Genomic DNA, 17,868 nt, shown 5'->3' with positions numbered 1-17,868 from the left:
GAAATACACACTGGAGCAGGCAAAAAAATTGTGATTGAGAAAATATACAAACAGATTGGATGAGTGCTTCAGAGCACCAAGACTAAACTGTACACCTATACAAAGGACAGAATGGAAGTATTGGGAAATATGGACACATATGTTAGTTACAAGGGACAGAGCAAGAAACGACCACTATTTGTGGTAATAGGGGGAAACCCCAAATCCACTGGAGAGAAGTTGGCTCAAAGCCATCAGGCTGATCTGGAGGAGCATCTTCAGACTGCAGACAGGGCAACCACAAGAGCTTGAAACATTATTCTCACAGCACGTGTTTAAAGGTGAACTGGGCACATTAGAGGGGGCCACAGTCAAAATTTACATGGACCCCACTGCCAAGCCACGTTATGTCAAGGTCTGACCTCTACCAAATGTGTTGAGAAAGAAAGTGGAGACTGAGTTGATGAGGTTGGAGAATGAAAGCATGAGCCACTGAGTGGGCTGCTCCGATTGTCCCCATACTAAAACAGGACAAAATAACAAGGATAATACACAGCTGCTAGCATAAAACATGCTTATTGTATTCATGCTTTCTTGTTTTACTAATGAGAATTTCTACGAAAAATGTATGAAAAATGTAAGGGTTTTCTTTGAAATTTATTTTTTAAGAGATTAAGGAAAATTGCTACTTTAATCTAGTTTAACTAGAGCATAAAATCTATCTAAACAGCTGCTTCTTCATCTTGCTTGTCAATGAACGGCTCTGGCTTGTGTTCTTTAACAGTATAGAATAGAATAGAAAATACTTTATTAATCCCTTTGGGGAGTCCTCAGGGAAATTTGGGTACCAGCAGCAATACAACACCAACAGTAAAGCAGGATAAGCACTAAGATATAATATATACAGGTATAAAGTTATCAGTATACTGAATGTAGAGTTTCCACATCTCTAGAAAGGTGTGATATTTAAAGCCCTATGACCATAGATACACCTGTCAACATTGGCTTAGTAGTGAGGTAGTCTTTCACCCACTGGTCCACGGCCTCTCCTCTTTTGAGTGGGTTTGCCACCTCTACTGTGTTTCTCAAGAATGCTAGAATCATATGTCATATATGAATTATTCATACGATGCGACAAATCTTGTGTCAGTTTGAAAAATTAAAGATATGTAAGCACGTCATCTTGCATGTGCAGTTTGAACACAAACCAAAGGAAGGTGTGATTTTTTTTGGAAACCTCCGTCCACTCAAACAAAATCCCTGGACAGTCCTGGAGTGAATGCCCTCTTAGGCTAGGTACACACATAAAGATTCTTTGTAAATCTGATTAGATGTTTTATCTAATCGAGACCTCACACGTGAAGACAAAAATCAGCCATTTAACAGTTTTGATCATATGTGTGTGGTGTGCTCTGACAATCTCATCACAGAACAACAGCACAACACACACATAACGATGCTGTCCTGCAACCGATTTGGAGTCTTCTGAGCCAGAAATCTTGCGTGATCAAATGGGATAGACAAAAACAAAGAAGAAACATAGCAACAACCAGAAAAACAAAGAAGAAGAACCATGGCAACAAACACAACACCCAGCATGGAAGAGGACATACAGGATGAAGTAATGATGGTGCTCTTGTGACTATTGTTAACAGAAAAATCTAGAACTGAAAAAAAGACTGGAGACAGTGTGAACATTGACTTTATATTCTTCCTTGTTCCCCGTCAGTTTAGCATCATGGATCTGATCAGCTGGTCTCTCAATCCAATTGACCAAATTTATTTAAACCGCAAAATGGGCGTAGGGGAGCCTGCTTGTCCTGGTAAAATGTTCGTGGCTGGATAAGTGATGGACTCCTGGGGGGTGTGGAAGGTCATTTGTCTGTCGCTTCTTTCTGTTGAGGACGTTGAGGATATCTACACATTTGGATTCATGATAACTGGGTTTCTGCTGTTTGGAGCGGGCGGTTTCCTGGTGTATTGCAAAATTTGGGCACTGTTGGCGGCCACTGGCAAGCTGCCAGACTTTTGTGCAGGTGTACTCTGCCAAGCTTTGAACAATCAGACTATGACGTTACAAGAGCTTAATTGTAAACTGGATGCCATCCTAGCTCAGAATGGCAAGCTGGTTGCGGTTGCGGTTGCGGTTGCGGTTCCTGAGCTGCTCTCAGGTGGACACCAACTTGGAGAAGTTGTCCGCTCAGCTGGGTGGGAACAGACCCAAAACTCAGCTGATTAAGTAGCCAGCAAGACCACTGAAGACTTAAGGCAGACAAAACATGCTCTAGCCTGGAAACAAAACAAATGCTGTTATCTTAATCTGGCTCCCTGAACTGGCCTTGGATGGTTGGTTATCATGTTCCCCTGGAATGTTATGCAGTCTGATGCTCTGAACCTGCGCCTGAACGCAGTGTAGAGATGCCTCTTTTTTTTCCCCCTCACCCATTCTCTCCCTCATGTTATCTTTTCCATCTGTGAAAATGGTGTGCTGCTGCCTCAGTCTGCCTGATCCTGTTTGTTTATATGTTGTTGATGTCTACTCTTGGACGGGTTTGAACTGGAAAAAAATTTGATTGCATCTGTTGCAATGACAATAAAGTTTCATTCATTCATTCAGTCAGTCAGCTTGCTCTCAGGAGTCACCGCCTTTGGCTGCACCAGGTATAAAAGGTTTCGCCTATCTTCACTCACCTCTCACATTGACTGTTTTTCTATTATATGGTCACTTGATTTTTGTTCTAACCATGGTCATAGTTGATCACAATTAAGCTACTGCTTTACTGTTATTGCTAAACCATATGTGAGATTGGTTATATGCTAGATTGGCCTTATTTTCTTATTAAGCCTTTCTTGTTATGGTTTAAGTTCACAGTTCCAGCATTTAGGGTTTGCAGTTCTTGTTTTATATTTCTTTAGTGACCACAGCTTTTTTGATTTAACTACCTTTTCACTTATTTGGTCTAAGCTTTTATTTATTTACCACTATATTTTGTTCTTATTTTATCCTTATATCTGTGCCTGTTATCTCTTTAAATATGAGAGGTTTAAGAAACAACTAACAATTACGGGCCATGTAAGACAGCGAAAACTAGCTCAGCAGGCCTATAAAGTAAACCCGGTAATGACAAACTAACAAACACACTGGTATTGGGGCTTCCACAGTGCATCTACTTTGATAAAAAATGTCCATCAATCTTATAAAGCCTGGTTGGACAGCTACCGTCTTATCAGACATGAGTAAAACAGAAGCTACACAACACGTAAGTCAGAGTGAGGTTGAAAACTATATAACCAGATATTGCTCCTAAAATGTCCGTCCATAGTCCATGAGGGTGCATTCTGACCTCCTGGCTGCAGTTTGATGACCTCATTATTAGTGGACAAGGAAGTGTTCTTAAAGGGCCATTCCACAACTGTTACACAACGTTAAACACAAAGCCGTATTGTTGATCTGTAAACAGTTTACCACAGATTTTTTGCCTTTTACAGGAGTCCCACTCAGTTGAACAAGACAACTCTTTTTGGAGGTCACAGTGGGGAGATGACTTGTGGATATCCCATGGTACAGAGCGCTCTGCTGGCATCTGTATACTAAAAAGCAGATTTAATGGAAACATTTTTACCTCTGACTGTGACAAAGATGGTTATTATAATTTTGTGATACTTCAGGCTGCACACTATAAATATTTTAGTCAATGTGTATGGTTTCAACAGTCAGACAAAGAATATTTACTATTTTGCTAAGTTTACTGCACTGGTTTTCCAAATACCCAAATTCTTTGATAATCTTTGGTGGCAGTTTAAGGTCAATTTCTTTATTGGATAATGATTATAAAATATTAGCAGTGATTCTTGCAAATAGAGTAAACCCTATTTTAGATACCTTTATTAATGAGAGTCATTCTAGTTTTATGCAGAATTGTCATATTAAAAAAAACACAAGATTAATTTTAGATATAACAAATTATCCAGAATTTGTGCAGGATGGTAGTTTTATTATTTATTTATTTATTTATTTGGAATTTTATAAAGCTTTCGATTCTTTGGAACATGACTTTATTATTTCTGCCTTAAATAAATTTGGTTTTAGTGGCTCCTTTTGCAGTGCAGTTCAGATGTTATTTTCTAACACTAATAGTTCTATAAAACTTGCTAATTGTACTTCCCCAAGCTTCATTTTGAAACGTGGAGTGAGGCAGAAATAACCCTTATCAGTGTGTTCTGTACAACTGGTTATCACTAACAAAGAAGTATTCATAAGTCAATTAGCAGATGACACTGCTGTCTTTCTCAGGGATGCTTCGCAAGTATGGGTGGCAATGGATAAAATCAAATCTTTTTCAAAAGCCTCCGGACTTTCCCTTAACTTTAATAAATGCAAACTTCTGCCTGTTAAAGACTGTTGGCAACCTCAATTTGTGAAACTCTACAGCATACTGTGGTATTCAAGTCACTAGAATTAAGCAATCTAGATGCTCTATAAACTTCACCCTCATTATAGAAAAAAAACCCAACATTCTTTATAATATATATAGAATGATGCACAGATACACCTGTGTTATGTAAGAGAGAACAGCTGAGAAGCATAGCCACCCTGATAACAGGAGAGCGCGTGGGTTTTGTTTCTGTGGGGAACCTACCCTAGATTTTTTTTTTTTTTTTTTTTCCACCGGCAATGTTCATTTTATGTCACACTCCCAGTTTGAGCTGTTTTTAACTTTATCTTCAGGGAACCTATAGCCAGATCAGAAACACATAAATACAACTCCGGGCAGTGAGATGCGAATTGTGCGACTTTAGGCATCAGAGTCCCGATTCTTTGACATGCCTTGAAGAAGTGGCGAGAAGAAGAAGCATTTGGTGAAGTTTTGCTTCTGGCGTGCAGCTGGACTCATTATTATTATTATTATTATTATTATTATTATTATTATTATTATTATTATTATTATTATGTGGATTCGTGGGTAACGTGAGCTCGCGTCCGGAGATGTAGACACCTTCATGTAAACGTTGCACGTGGGTGTTAAATGGATCGACTGTCATTGCTGGAAACAATACTACAACCTTCCAGTCGCAACACAGTCCCTTCAACCAATAGACTGCCCTGCCACATTGAGTCCACCCACTGAAACAACCTGTATCACATTTACAGTATGGATACTCGAGCGTTTCACCTTGAGCAAATTCATTTCAGAACTTTTCTGGAGGAAATAGGTTTTACCAAATCTTGTCGAAAAATATTTATTTCAATGACTTTCATCTTTACATGTGCTTGTATCATATATTCTGAAGCTTTGTGTAATTTTTGACATATTGCTCGTAGGATTTTAGAGCCTCGGTTCACTTAAAAGAGTTGAAGCTTAAATCTCGTTGGCTCTCATGGGACTGAGGCATTCGTCGCGTTGTTTGCTGCTACGGAGGATCATGGCGGAGGCGGACAGCTCGGAGGTAAGGACCTTTCGGTGCTTTGTACTCGGTAAGAGTGGGAGCAGAGCACTTCTAGTCGTTATATGTATTGTGACAACACATTTGGCTTATATTTTATGTGTTTCTGTTATGTTCAGACACCAGTAAGCGCATTTAGAGTGCTATGACGGCGTGCAAGCAAAGTGCATTACACAGTGTCCTGCAGATATTACGGCTGAGTCTGCATTTACACGAGCAAACTCATCAGATTTCATTGACAGAGATAATGCAGAGTATACAGATGATTTGCATTTAGATGAAATGATCTTGTTACACTGACGAAATTAATGTGGTTAAATCCGCTGTCCTTGGTGCTGAAACGGAACTAGCATTTTTTTTTTTTTTTTACCTCCCTTTCCTTCGGTGTGCCATAAATTCTCCAATCTGTGCGATGATAAGGGCTGAATAATGTTAAAAATTCCCACTGCTTATTATCTTATTATCTTTAAGTTAAGATATATATATATGTATATATATATATATATATATATATATATATATATATATATATATATATATATATATATTATATATATAGGCAAATTTACTCACAAAACGACTCCAGTTATTACCTTATATGAAACCAGTTAATTGCGTTATGGGTTGAAAAAATTCTGATATAAAGTCATTCAATCCGTGTGTGCTTTTCCTTCTTCACAGCGGCAACAGCCTGTCATGTCCCCCCTCTCCCAGTCTGCTCAGCCCTCCCCACTGCCTAAACCAGTGCCTACTACCCACCACGTGCCCTGCATCCCCCATGCACCTCATGTAGCATCCCTGGCCACCTGTCCTGGAAGAGGCAAGCTTGCCCACTTCATCAGCCCAGAGGATATGACATCACGGGACTACTACTTTGACTCTTATGCCCACTTTGGCATCCATGAGGTAGGCAAACCAGGCTGACAGGGGGGAGCTTGGTGTGATTAGAGTAAAAGAATGGTACCAGATGCCTCCTGTTAACTCTGCCAAGGATTTTCAGCCCTGTTAGTCTGATTCTCTGGAAGCAGAATAAGCCAAAAACCTCAGCTGATTCAACGCTATGATTTCCATGGAAAAACTGGCTTTGACTTTGATAGTGATTTAATCAATCCATATGTTCGTGGTATATATGTTTTATCGGTACCTAGTAGACTAATGCATTCACATCCTTAATTCTGAGGCTTTTTGTTGTAGGAGGCTGATAGATTTCATGTTTTAAGAACAATATCTTAGTCGAAATAGGAAATTGTTGAATTAACTAATTTGATATAACTTGTGTTATTTGACAGATATGAGGCTTTTCCTTTACCAGCTAGTATAAAACACCCCAGAGGCTTGTAATAGTCTATTATCAGCACATCAACACTGAAAACTACCCATGTTTGTCTTTCACAATCATCTGCAGTAATCTGCTGATGCTTTAACCTAACTAATGACCTTGGAATGTAAAGGGAAGGTGGTGCAGAAGTTTGGGGACATATAGGCCTTCTTAAATAGTGTCCATATTTAGCATGTGGGTCAGCTTTTTGTCTGGTTGCAGACAAAGAGAGTGTCCTGATTAAAGAGTTCAAAGCAAGATAGAAGGAAAGTGGGATATGTGAATGGGCTTGGGGAGATGGGTATCAGGCAGTCCCCAACGGCTTTGTGTTGTACTCCTGTCTATTTCAAGAAGCTCAGCCACTGTCACTGAGTCTTTTTGGCCCAAATTTTTCATTTTTTACCTTACCTTTAAAAAAAAAAAGAAAAAAGAAAACGCATGCAGATATGCAACCACATTTTATTGAATCACATTTCTTTGCACCCATGGTCACGTGTCAGGTATAGAATGTGTGCTAACATGAAGGTATGTCAAAGCCGTGATTTCTTATCTCTGATACAGGAGATGCTGAAAGACGAGGTCCGGACGCTGACGTATCGGAATGCCATGTACCACAACAAGCACGTGTTCAAGAATAAAATCGTCCTGGATGTTGGCAGCGGCACAGGGATCCTTTCTATGTTTGCTGCCAACGCCGGTGCCAAACACGTGTACGGGGTGAGGCAACTAGTTGCACCTTCAGGCCAAAAACAGATGCTGCAATCTAACACTCACACCAACGTGGTGGTCAAATTAATATCATGAAATTGATGCTGTGGTCAACGCTGCTGCCTCATTAGCTGCCACATGGCATGCAAAAAGAGAATTCAAAGAGCTTTTAACCAATCATTACATGAAAGAACAGCTTGCAAATATTAAAACAGGAAAAGAAAAACATTGTTCATTAAAAGCAACATTAAAATGCAGTTGAAAGCAATTGATATTATGCAACAAAAACTAGAATTTGTATCGTATCATTGGCAGAACGATGGCCGCCCAAACTGATGGTTGAATATAAAAACAACAGAAAGAAAATAAACACATTATGATCAGATTCTGACATAAGTCTTATCTATTTTCTCTGCAAAATCAAGGAACGGGCTGCACTTTCTCTGATGAGCGAGCTAAATATAGCCCCATTTTCACCACTGGGTTGAATTGGTGCAGATTAGTCTTTATGTATTTTTTCATTTCCACAAGCAAAAGTTGGAAAACCTGTCCTACTTTTTTAGGACCCTTTCGTTGGATTTTTAATCTTACCAATCTGACCTAAAAGGGCGCTGCTTTACTGCAATCTATTGGTTGGTCGAACAAACACTAGGACACTAAAAAAGCGGCAACAGCGCCCTGTATAAATATACTGTGGATTTAATTTAATTTATTTATTTATTGTTGTTGAAAAAAGCCAAGATAAAGTCCAAAAACTGTTAGATGTCCATTGTCTCATTCTTTTTTTTTTTTTAAATTAAGCAAAGCATCACCCTGCTACGACATCATGCTATCACGTAGCTGACACATCTATCATTATCCGGCTGTAGAAACGCAACAGAGACTGGGGTTTACTAAACCAAAGCAATCTGAGCCGGATCCCTTGGTGGAAACCAGGCTCATGACAGCCTATTTAATACACATTAAGTTTACCATTTTTCATCTTCGTGATAAAAAACAAACATATGGGTCATATGATGTCTGGTTTGTTCATTGCGTTTTTGTGAGGAAAAATGTTTAACATTTTTTAAAATTTTTACCACAGAGGATTTTTAAAAATGCATGAAACCTGGCTTGGAATAAAATATTTAAAGCGTCAGTCTAGTGCAGAAACTGAAAAGGGCAGAAGTCACAAGTTTTTTATGTTTCCCAAAGTTTAATTCATATTTTGCTTTACACTTTGGGATGGCAGAGATCTCAGGTCAGGGGGCTGATTCCTTTGTGTTTAGATGGATTTGCAGGCCTTGATTAAATTGATTTTTTAGTATTATCCCAGGAAGTGAAGAGTATAGTGAAAGAAAAATGAGACCCCTAATGACCATTGTTACTGATGTTCTTTTGTTTTTATTTTACATTACTAATTGAAGCGTCGGTTGGATGTGGAGAGGGGGCTTGTGTAACCCGCTGTGTGGTCTTGTCTTTGTTCCTGCAGATTGAATGTTCAAGTATATCTGAATATTCAGAGAAGATCATCAAGTCGAATCACCTACATAATGGTAGGTTGAAGGTGTTTTTTCTTTCATGCAATGCTTTATATCCATCTGCCTGAAGACAGAACTGTGTAATGGCTTTAGGGTTAGAAGGAGCATGGAAAATCTGCCTATTTTCATCATTACGGTCTCACATAACAGCATAAGTCATGGTTCTGATGGTTAACTGGCAGCTCCTCTCTAATGTCAAATAACCATAATCTTTGCTATCAATCAGAATTCCCTTAGCAGGGCTTATTGTGAAACGCCACAGTGAGCTTGACAAATGGAGGACTGGCAGCAGATATTGGGTTCCATAACCATCACATCTGGCTGGATTTAATTAGATTTTTTTATAGTCAAAATTAAAGCATTTTCTTGTCAAAAAATAAGACTCAAAGGGTCATTTTTATTCACAGTCAATATAAAGAAGTGATAGAAAATATTAATGAGCCAATAAATAACCAAAGAAATTAGATGTTGTGGTTATTAATTAGCAACATGCAAGGAAAAATCTAGTTAGATGCTATAAAACAAGATGAAAGACATTAAGGTACACAATGAAAATTTTTTGTAAGCTGTACTCATTTACAGCCTTCCCAAGGCATGACAACAGTGTGATCTGAGAACAGAGTCATTGTCTGGATTGTGTTAATGTGATGAAGAAACTGTGAAGTAATTTGTTGCCTGCTGTTTTGTGTCTCTTTACAACACAGTCATTACCATCTTCAAGGGCAAGGTGGAGGAGGTGGAGCTCCCCGTGGAGAAGGTGGACATTATCATCTCCGAGTGGATGGGTTACTGCCTCTTCTACGAGTCCATGCTCAACACAGTCATCTTTGCAAGGGACAAGTGGCTGGTATGATGGTGCTGCTGGAGGCCTGGGGAGTTAGGATGGGCTTAATGTGTGTATGTGGCCTGGCTAGACAAAAAAAAGGGCAACTGACACATCAATACAGCAGACAGTGATGAAGGAGAGGATTTACTGTATGGTTGCTTGCTTGTGTGCTTGTGTTGTTGCCCATATGATGAGGTCACACATGAATGATTGGGTTTCTACCCCCAGTGGGTGCCAGAAGGCTTAGATTACATGCCAGGTGTGAGAACAATAAAGATGATGGATGACCTTTGTCTGTGAGTGTGTTGGAAACCTGAAGACTTTTTTTGTGTTCAGAAACCTGGAGGCTTGATGTTCCCTGACAGAGCATCTCTCTACGTCGTAGCCATTGAAGACAGGCAGTATAAGGACTTCAAGATTCATTGTAAGTAGTTATTGGAGGTTCTTTTCTCTTCTGTTTCTCTCGTCCTTTCAGATGTGAATACTAGTCAAGCTTTATGTTTTTAATCTAATGAATGTGTTATAATGTACTTGTAGTCTAAGTCGTTCTGTAGCCACTTGAAGGCACTAAACCGCCATGTTTTTGCAAGTCTTCTAACTTAATTTTGGCCTTCACCTATTCCATTGGGAAAAGTATAATTCTGTTCAGCTATTAGCTCCACTAAAATTCGCCAGGTCTTAGTTACAATATAAATTCCAGCATACAGTGGAGTCCAGACCTTAATATATTGAATTACATTCACCTCACTGCATGTGTTCAAATAGCTTTCACAGCCAGAGTGCAGAGCTTAACCCTATGATCCAGATCAAGGCACCGATATTAAAGGCACCATTCACTCTTGTATTGGTATTAAATCTGGGTCAATAACTCCCACTGAGTTTCTTTATGCTGCACAGGTGGTCTTCTCTGTTTTATTACATCTGAAGTATGCACATAAGTGTACATTCTTTCACACAAATCCCAAAAGAATTAAGTCTACCCAAACCTTCACATTTTTATTTTTAGTTGTTCCGCGTTGGTGGTGCATTCCTCCAATATACAGATTTAGTGTTTGGCCCCTCAACAAAGCGAGGGGAAGGGGAGGGACAGATGGATTGGGGCAGGGAAAGGTTGTTTTGTGTGTTATCAGTACATATTTTGATAGAAAAAAGGCTGCCAGACATACTGGAGGAGGCTGGAGTTTATTTTTAGGAAAGCTTGTCTTCCTCTACACAATATAATAAGTGAGTGTGGGACAGTCCTTGCTGGCAGGGTTAAGTGCTCTCTTCCTTTTTTTAATCCCCTTTTTTGTGTTGTCTGATTGGCAGAAACAAGGAGAAATGTTGCATGAAAACTAAGAAAACAAATACAGTATGCACATGAGTTGGATGTTTATGTTTTTGTCTGCACAGGGTGGGAAAATGTGTATGGGTTTGACATGAGCTGCATTCGCAATGTGGCCATCAAAGAGCCTCTGGTGGATGTGGTTAACCCCAAGCAGGTGGTGACTAACGCCTGCCTCTTAAAGGTTAGTTTGTATGCACTTTTCCAGAGATTTTGTTGTGAATATGAGATTGTTTCATACCTTGAAAAACCTTCCCAAGTTTCAGCTTTTCTGTCCAAGAATTGTTATAGTCACAGAGCCGTCAGCCCCAATCCCTCTGAACATTTACCATCCAGAGTCTATTTTCTAGCACATAATAGAGGTTTCTGGCAAACTGTAATAGACTGCAGCTCTGTTTCCATGCTTGACGATGCAACAGCGGCTTTCCTTTCATCTCACAAACAGAAAGCGAGAGCATTCAGAGAGGTGATGGCTTTTTTGTTCGTCCCATCTACCTCCTCTTGTCATTGCTTCCCCTTTCAGCATCCTCTCTGCTTTATTTCATGTCTCACTTGAATCACTCATTTTTTCTTTTCCCTTCCCCCTCTGTTTAAATCAGAGAATGTTTCAGGCTTCACTAGTGTCAACGAACAGGGAGGTCTCACTGTGTTTCTCCTTCTGTGTGATGGTTAAATGTCACACAAAAGCAGGCATTGAGTCTCCTCTGGGAATGAAATAAGCTCTGCATTACTACAATAAGTGAGGGTCCTCCTTTTGTGTTTAAGAAGAAAAAAAAGGTGATGTGTGTGTCAGGCTGGAAGGCTGGTTACCAGTAAGATGCTGTGAATTAATTCTCACTCCCTTTTCTTGTTTTCTACAGGTATGAAGTCATGGTTTGTTCACCCATTTTCCTCTGCTGCCAACCACCTCACGCTGTCTTAATTCACACTGTCAGTCATTCCTCATGCTAAAATTACAAAGTTGCTACCATGGATTCTTTTTTTTTCACCTACCACAATTTGCTGTATGGGCCTGATATCATTGGAAAGGACAGAGGTGTTAAATCACAATCTGTCACGCTGACACCTCATGGCTGGCCAGGACGAACAGGTTGCAGTGTAAAATTCCTCCCTCTGCTTTCAAATACAACATCAATTAGATCCAAAGCAGAGACAAACCGACTCCTTCTCCATGTTAAAAAGACCCAACAGGTAGCAGCAAAATGTCATCCATATTTCTACCTACAAGGCATGGCTTGATTTAACGCACACACACACACACATTAACACAAAATTTCTCTCTCTACAAGACCCAAGGGGAGACACCCACACAGCATGTGTACTGTGAGCAGGCTTTGTTTGCCAGCCATGATTCAACCTGTGGGCTTTCACAAACATACACTCACACATGCACAATAGCCGTTGTGAATAATCAAGCTCTGGCATATACGTGGACTGCATGTGTGAGGGTGATGGCAAGTGGTGGTGAGAGGTTGCATACGCTTTGTTCATGATTGAATGTTAATTTTCTGCTATTCCAGCAACTTCAGTACATGAACTAAAAAGAAATGGATATATTTTCATTAATCATCACAAAATAAAACATTTTGTTTTGTTTTTTTTTTTTTTTATCCAGGAGGTGGACATCTACACTGTGAAGCCAGAGGATCTGTCCTTTACCTCAGCTTTCTGTCTGCAGATCCAGCGCAATGATTATGTCCATGCATTGGTCACATATTTCAACATAGAGTTCACCAAATGCCATAAGAAGACTGGCTTCTCCACTGGTGAGGCTGGACAAGACTCATTTTTATATTAATACTCAGACTCAACCAAATGCAAAAGAAAAATTCAAACCTAATTTTAGCTACTGTTTTTGGTGACGACACCATGGCTGAGCAGCTCCGTCTTAACAACAGTACATCTGTGACATGTCAAAGCAGCACACCAGGAACAAGATGCTTATGTTAGCATTTCTTAGCTGTGTGCTAGAGGATTCAAGCTCATGTTTTCTGCATCAACATGTGTTTTATGCTCGCTTTCTGCTCTGTCTCTGGAGTATTTCTGCTGTGTTTTTGGTGTCTGCCAGGGTCAGTGTGAGCCATGGTCAAAGCTCCTCTGTGTTTAGCATGAGGAGCTTTAACCCACAGCAGATGCTGGGTCATGATCAGAAGTACACTCTGCTCTGGAGTCATGGATCTGTGTGTGCGAGGGGTCATAAAAGAAACGAAGTGCAATCCATCAAAGCCAACACACACTCACACACAAGGACAGAATACCGGTCGTGTCATCTCTGTTTATGGACTTAAAACTTCCCAACAACTGTTTTCTCATTGGTCCAAACAAGTGTTAATCCACTGAAACAGAGACCTGTCAGTGTTCTGGATCTTTCGGATTTACAAGTAAAGCACTGAGTTTTACTCTTGTGCTTGAAAAAAAAAAGTACTTTTTCTTTTTCAGAACTACATCCGAGCTTCTTTCTAGCTTTAAATTAGGGAATAAAAACTGCAGACAAACAAAGAAAAGAAGAGAAAAGAGGTAGGGCTTATTTACACACCCCTACACATACATACATACACTAAATTCTAAATAAGATATAAGTGAGTTACTCCTAAACTATTTTTAGGCACAAAGGGATCATTCCCTGACAAAAAAGAAAGAAAGATGAAAAATGTAAAGGAAAAAGCTCAGGTTAGGGGTTTAATCGATGCTGAAGTAATGTGAATATGTAGCCACATGTTTATTGGCCTCTACAGTATTATGACATGCGTATAAAATTACCTTTATAATACAATGGAGGAGCATGAATTAAGTTTACAAATAAAAATGTAAAATGTTTTTTTTAAGCGTGGTATTGCCTGGTAAAACATGCCAATAAAACCCTGTCTCTTTGCCAGTGGTGGCAAGCTTTTTCCCTGATGGCTAGCATACAACAACATGAAGGGATGGCATTACGCTGCATCCTTCTGGCTCTGTTGGACCACATTTTCTGATTATTACGAAACAGAGAAAGTTAGGCTAGTTTGTTATTTTTAACCAGACTAAGGACATCAGCCCCACACAGTGGGACTCAGAGTGAGCAGCCATCTGTCTTACAGATGGTAAAAACAATCAAACTCATCTCTTTTTGCCTGAAAGTTGTTGCTGTCCATTTTAGAATCTCCATCTGGAACATTAAGATTGGTAAAAGTGTGTTTCTGTATAGAAAACGTGAATTAATCCTACTATTGTGTCCCAAAACTTTAGCATTCTCACTGAAAATTAGATTGTACACCCGGAAGTTGTGTTCAGATTGATGCCATGCAGAGCTAGAGATAATAAAAACCAGCAACTACAGCAGATTTGACATGTGACTGAACACTTTAAGGGTTTCTTTTCATACTACGGGCCCCCAGACCTGACAAATAGAGTGCATATTTTAGGTTACCCTGCAGCAAAGTGAGCACAAAGTATTACAGCTGATTATTTTAGCTGTAATTGCTCTTGGCTACATTCTGTATATATGTTACATGAGCCAAACTGGCATTTGTTCCAATGGAATCACCACTCAACTCATGGTGTTGTAAGAGTAACAAAGCTGTTATGTAAGTTTATTTTAATACATGCATGCATCCACTGCTTACATAATCTTGTGTAGAGGAGGTTCTATGTTTGGCTGTGTCTGGTGGGCCTGGGGCAGAGCATCACCGAAGGAGTTTTCTCTGCTATCTGCCTCTGTCTTTCTCCCACCGGGTGAGTGGATCTCAGCCACTTTGCTATCAAATTTAGTCCATGTTTACATGTTCAAGGTAGTTTAGGATTATCAGAACTGTTCTGGATATCTTTTCATTTCACCTTACTCCTCTGTCTGCCTTACCTTTTTACTGCTTCACCACATCCCTCTTTAACCTCATTTTACCTTCTGTCCTGCCTTCAGCTCCAGATGCTCGCAGCACACACTGGAAGCAGACCGTGTTTTATTTAGAAGACTACTTAACTGTCAAGAAGGGAGAGGAGATCTTTGGCAGTATCACAGTCAGACCAAATGAGAAGAATGCGGTAAGACTCAATAGTTTAAATTTAAACAGTCATTCAGATCCTTTATCTCAAGCTTAAGTGGCAATACCACAGCGTAGAAGTGCTCCATTAAGAGGAAGCCCAGGATCAATGACATTTTGGGTGAAGTATATTCACTCTGCAAGAGGAGCAGATAAAATCATTATTAGGCTTATTCACAATAGATTATTCTGTTAAAGCCTGTTTGAAATAACTTTTACCACAAAATGAGACAAATCATTATTTATTTGATACAGAAGTAATTTCTTTTATGTTGGGGTATTTGCCTATCATGTTTTCTTTCAGACTGCTGGAAAGAAAACTACACATTTAGAGGTTTATTCTAATACACTTTGTCACTCTGTACAAACCAGGACATATTTAATAAGGCAATTCCTCATTTGCATTTTTAATATTGTCCTTCCTCTACCTTTTCAGTTTCTTGATTCACACCCACGACTTTGCTCTTTAATTCTTAACTTTCTTTTCTGCCTTGCCTTTATTTTCAGCCCACAAAGTATGATGTAAAGTGGAGAATGAATAGTAGCAGGATGTTGGGGATAGTTTTTTTTTAGCATGCAATTTTTTAAATTTGACCAAAAACAAAATGTTCCTCCCTTTCAGCCAAATGATAGTTTTTTCCTAAATGTGTGTTTTAGACATGTAAACATAAAAAAAAATTCCAGATGAAATTAGTTGATCTGACTGTAGTGGTTAAAAAATCTGGGATTTCTGCATGATAAAAAAGGGATTTGGTGTGGGACTTTGGGATTCTTTGGGAATGTCTCTCCAGATTTGGATATCTGGAAACTTTTGCAGATTTTAAGCTGATTCAGATTGGATGAAGAGCATCTGTGAAGATCTGTTTTTTTTTTAAGTCTTTCCACCTATGCTCAGTTGGATTTAGGTCTAGGCTTTGACTGGGTCATTCTAACACATAAATATGCTTTCATTTAAACCAGGGATCACCAAATCTGGACCTCTTGGCCCAGTGTCCTGCAGGTGTCCAATCTAAACCATTCTACCATTCTACTAACTTTGGTCTCATCTGACCTGAGCAGCTTCTTCTGTCATTTTCCTGCACAGCCTTTAGTGAACTGTAAATGAGACGTCCTATGGCTTTCTTTTTTTGCCTTTTTTTTTGCATTTGTGCCATACTCTTTCCATTTGCACATGATTGGTTGAACAGTGTTCCATGAGATGTTCAAAGTTTTTGTTTTTTTTTTGTTATCCCTGCTTTAAATGCTTCACAACTTTACCACCTAACCTGTCTGGTGTCTTCTTAGTCTTCATGATGATGTTTCTTTGCTGATGATCTCTAGCAAACATCTAAAGCTTTACACAGAACAGCTGTATTTATACTGTGTATTGATTACACACAGGTGGACTCTATTTACTAATTATGTGACTTTTGAATACTATTGGAGCACTGGATTTTATTTGGGGGCTATTAAAATAAAGGGTGGTGAATACAAATGCACACCACACTTTTCAGATTTTTGTAGTTGTAATGTGACAAAAATGTGGAAAAAGTTCAAGGGATGTAAACCCTTTTTTAAGGCACTGTGTATGTAGGTTTTTTTCTAATATGAAGTTATATTTATTTACAAAGTGGAGATTTTTTCTGTCAGATTTACTAACTGTTATTTTACCTTGTACAGCGCGACCTGGAGTTCACCCTCGAGCTAGACTTCAAAGGACAACTGTGTGAAGCCGCCATTTCCCACGACTATAAAATGCATTAGGAACAAACAAAAGCCCCGGTGCAGACCTACCCTCCAACCCTCTGGACACAACTAGAGAGCAGGAGGTGGGCACCGCCTCTCCCAACAACAATTCTGTTGGAGAAGAAGGGCTAGCAGGCTCATCAGATAGGACGGCATCAAGCCAGCATCTACGTGATGCCATCAGAATAAGTATCGCTCAGCAATAGTGCCATCACATGATCGGCTGGGGCTCTTCACTGAATGTAACATCCTAAATGAACTTGATTTACTTCAGTTAGAATTTTGAAATTTTATTATTTTAAATAAGAAACAAAAGCATTTCAGTCCTTACATTGTAAGTGATCTGTGGATGTTTGGAGGATCAATTTATTTTTTATTTTATAATTTGTTGAGTGTAGAAAAGAAAAGAAATAGCCATGTGTAAATCTATTATTTTGGTTTACAACTGCTCTGGAGTTTGCTAATTTCATGAATGAAATTGATGAATTCTGCCACAGTAGAAATTAAACAAATCTTTTTTCATGCTGTTAGCATCTAATTGGGCCAGTTAAAAGTCAAATTAATTGATCTAGTGAATATTTAATTTTAGGTACAGTTAAAGCCTCGTACAGGTTGACTTTTAAACAAAGAGAACAGATTTACAGTTTTTTTTTTGACCCTAGACAGGCTCTGTTCTTAAGATTTATGATATGCCATGTAGGTGTAAAGATGTTACAGTAACTCATTGTGTTTAAGTATTATTTAATATTTGCACGTGAAACTTTTTGGTTCAGTAATTAAAAAAAAATATGTGAAAATGTACTTTTATTTATTTCTTTTAATTCAACAGAAATCAGAGCAAATGTGCTTTGGTGGGACAATGTGTCAGAAAAGAAACTAATACAGATGCAATATGTTTTAAACCACTTTGTTTTGAGTTTGGTTGAGCGTGATGATAAATAAAATGTGAAAGAAACAAGTCACACTTTTCTCACATGATTTTTGTTTTAAAATACTGTGTTACGACA

At 38.9% G+C, this 17,868-nt stretch overlaps 1 protein-coding gene across 1 annotated transcript; it reads left to right on the top strand.

The window, feature by feature from the left end:
* The first annotated feature begins 5,002 nt into the window (after positions 1-5,002).
* Positions 5,003-17,823, top strand: LOC121634878 (protein arginine N-methyltransferase 8-B-like). Its single transcript, XM_041977838.1, has 10 exons — positions 5,003-5,427; positions 6,106-6,330; positions 7,304-7,459; positions 8,922-8,985; positions 9,675-9,817; positions 10,133-10,220; positions 11,189-11,304; positions 12,736-12,886; positions 15,016-15,137; positions 16,796-17,823. The coding sequence occupies exons 1-10, from the start codon at positions 5,359-5,361 to the stop codon at positions 16,877-16,879; spliced, it is 1,218 nt and encodes a 405-aa protein (XP_041833772.1). The 5' UTR covers positions 5,003-5,358; the 3' UTR covers positions 16,880-17,823.
* The last annotated feature ends 45 nt before the right edge of the window (positions 17,824-17,868 follow it).

The sequence above is a fragment of the Melanotaenia boesemani genome, chromosome 23 (assembly GCF_017639745.1).
Source record: "Melanotaenia boesemani isolate fMelBoe1 chromosome 23, fMelBoe1.pri, whole genome shotgun sequence".
Lineage (NCBI taxonomy): Eukaryota > Metazoa > Chordata > Actinopteri > Atheriniformes > Melanotaeniidae > Melanotaenia > Melanotaenia boesemani.
The sequence above is the reverse complement of the archived record's forward strand: the minus strand, read 5'-3'. Positions and strand labels throughout refer to the sequence as shown.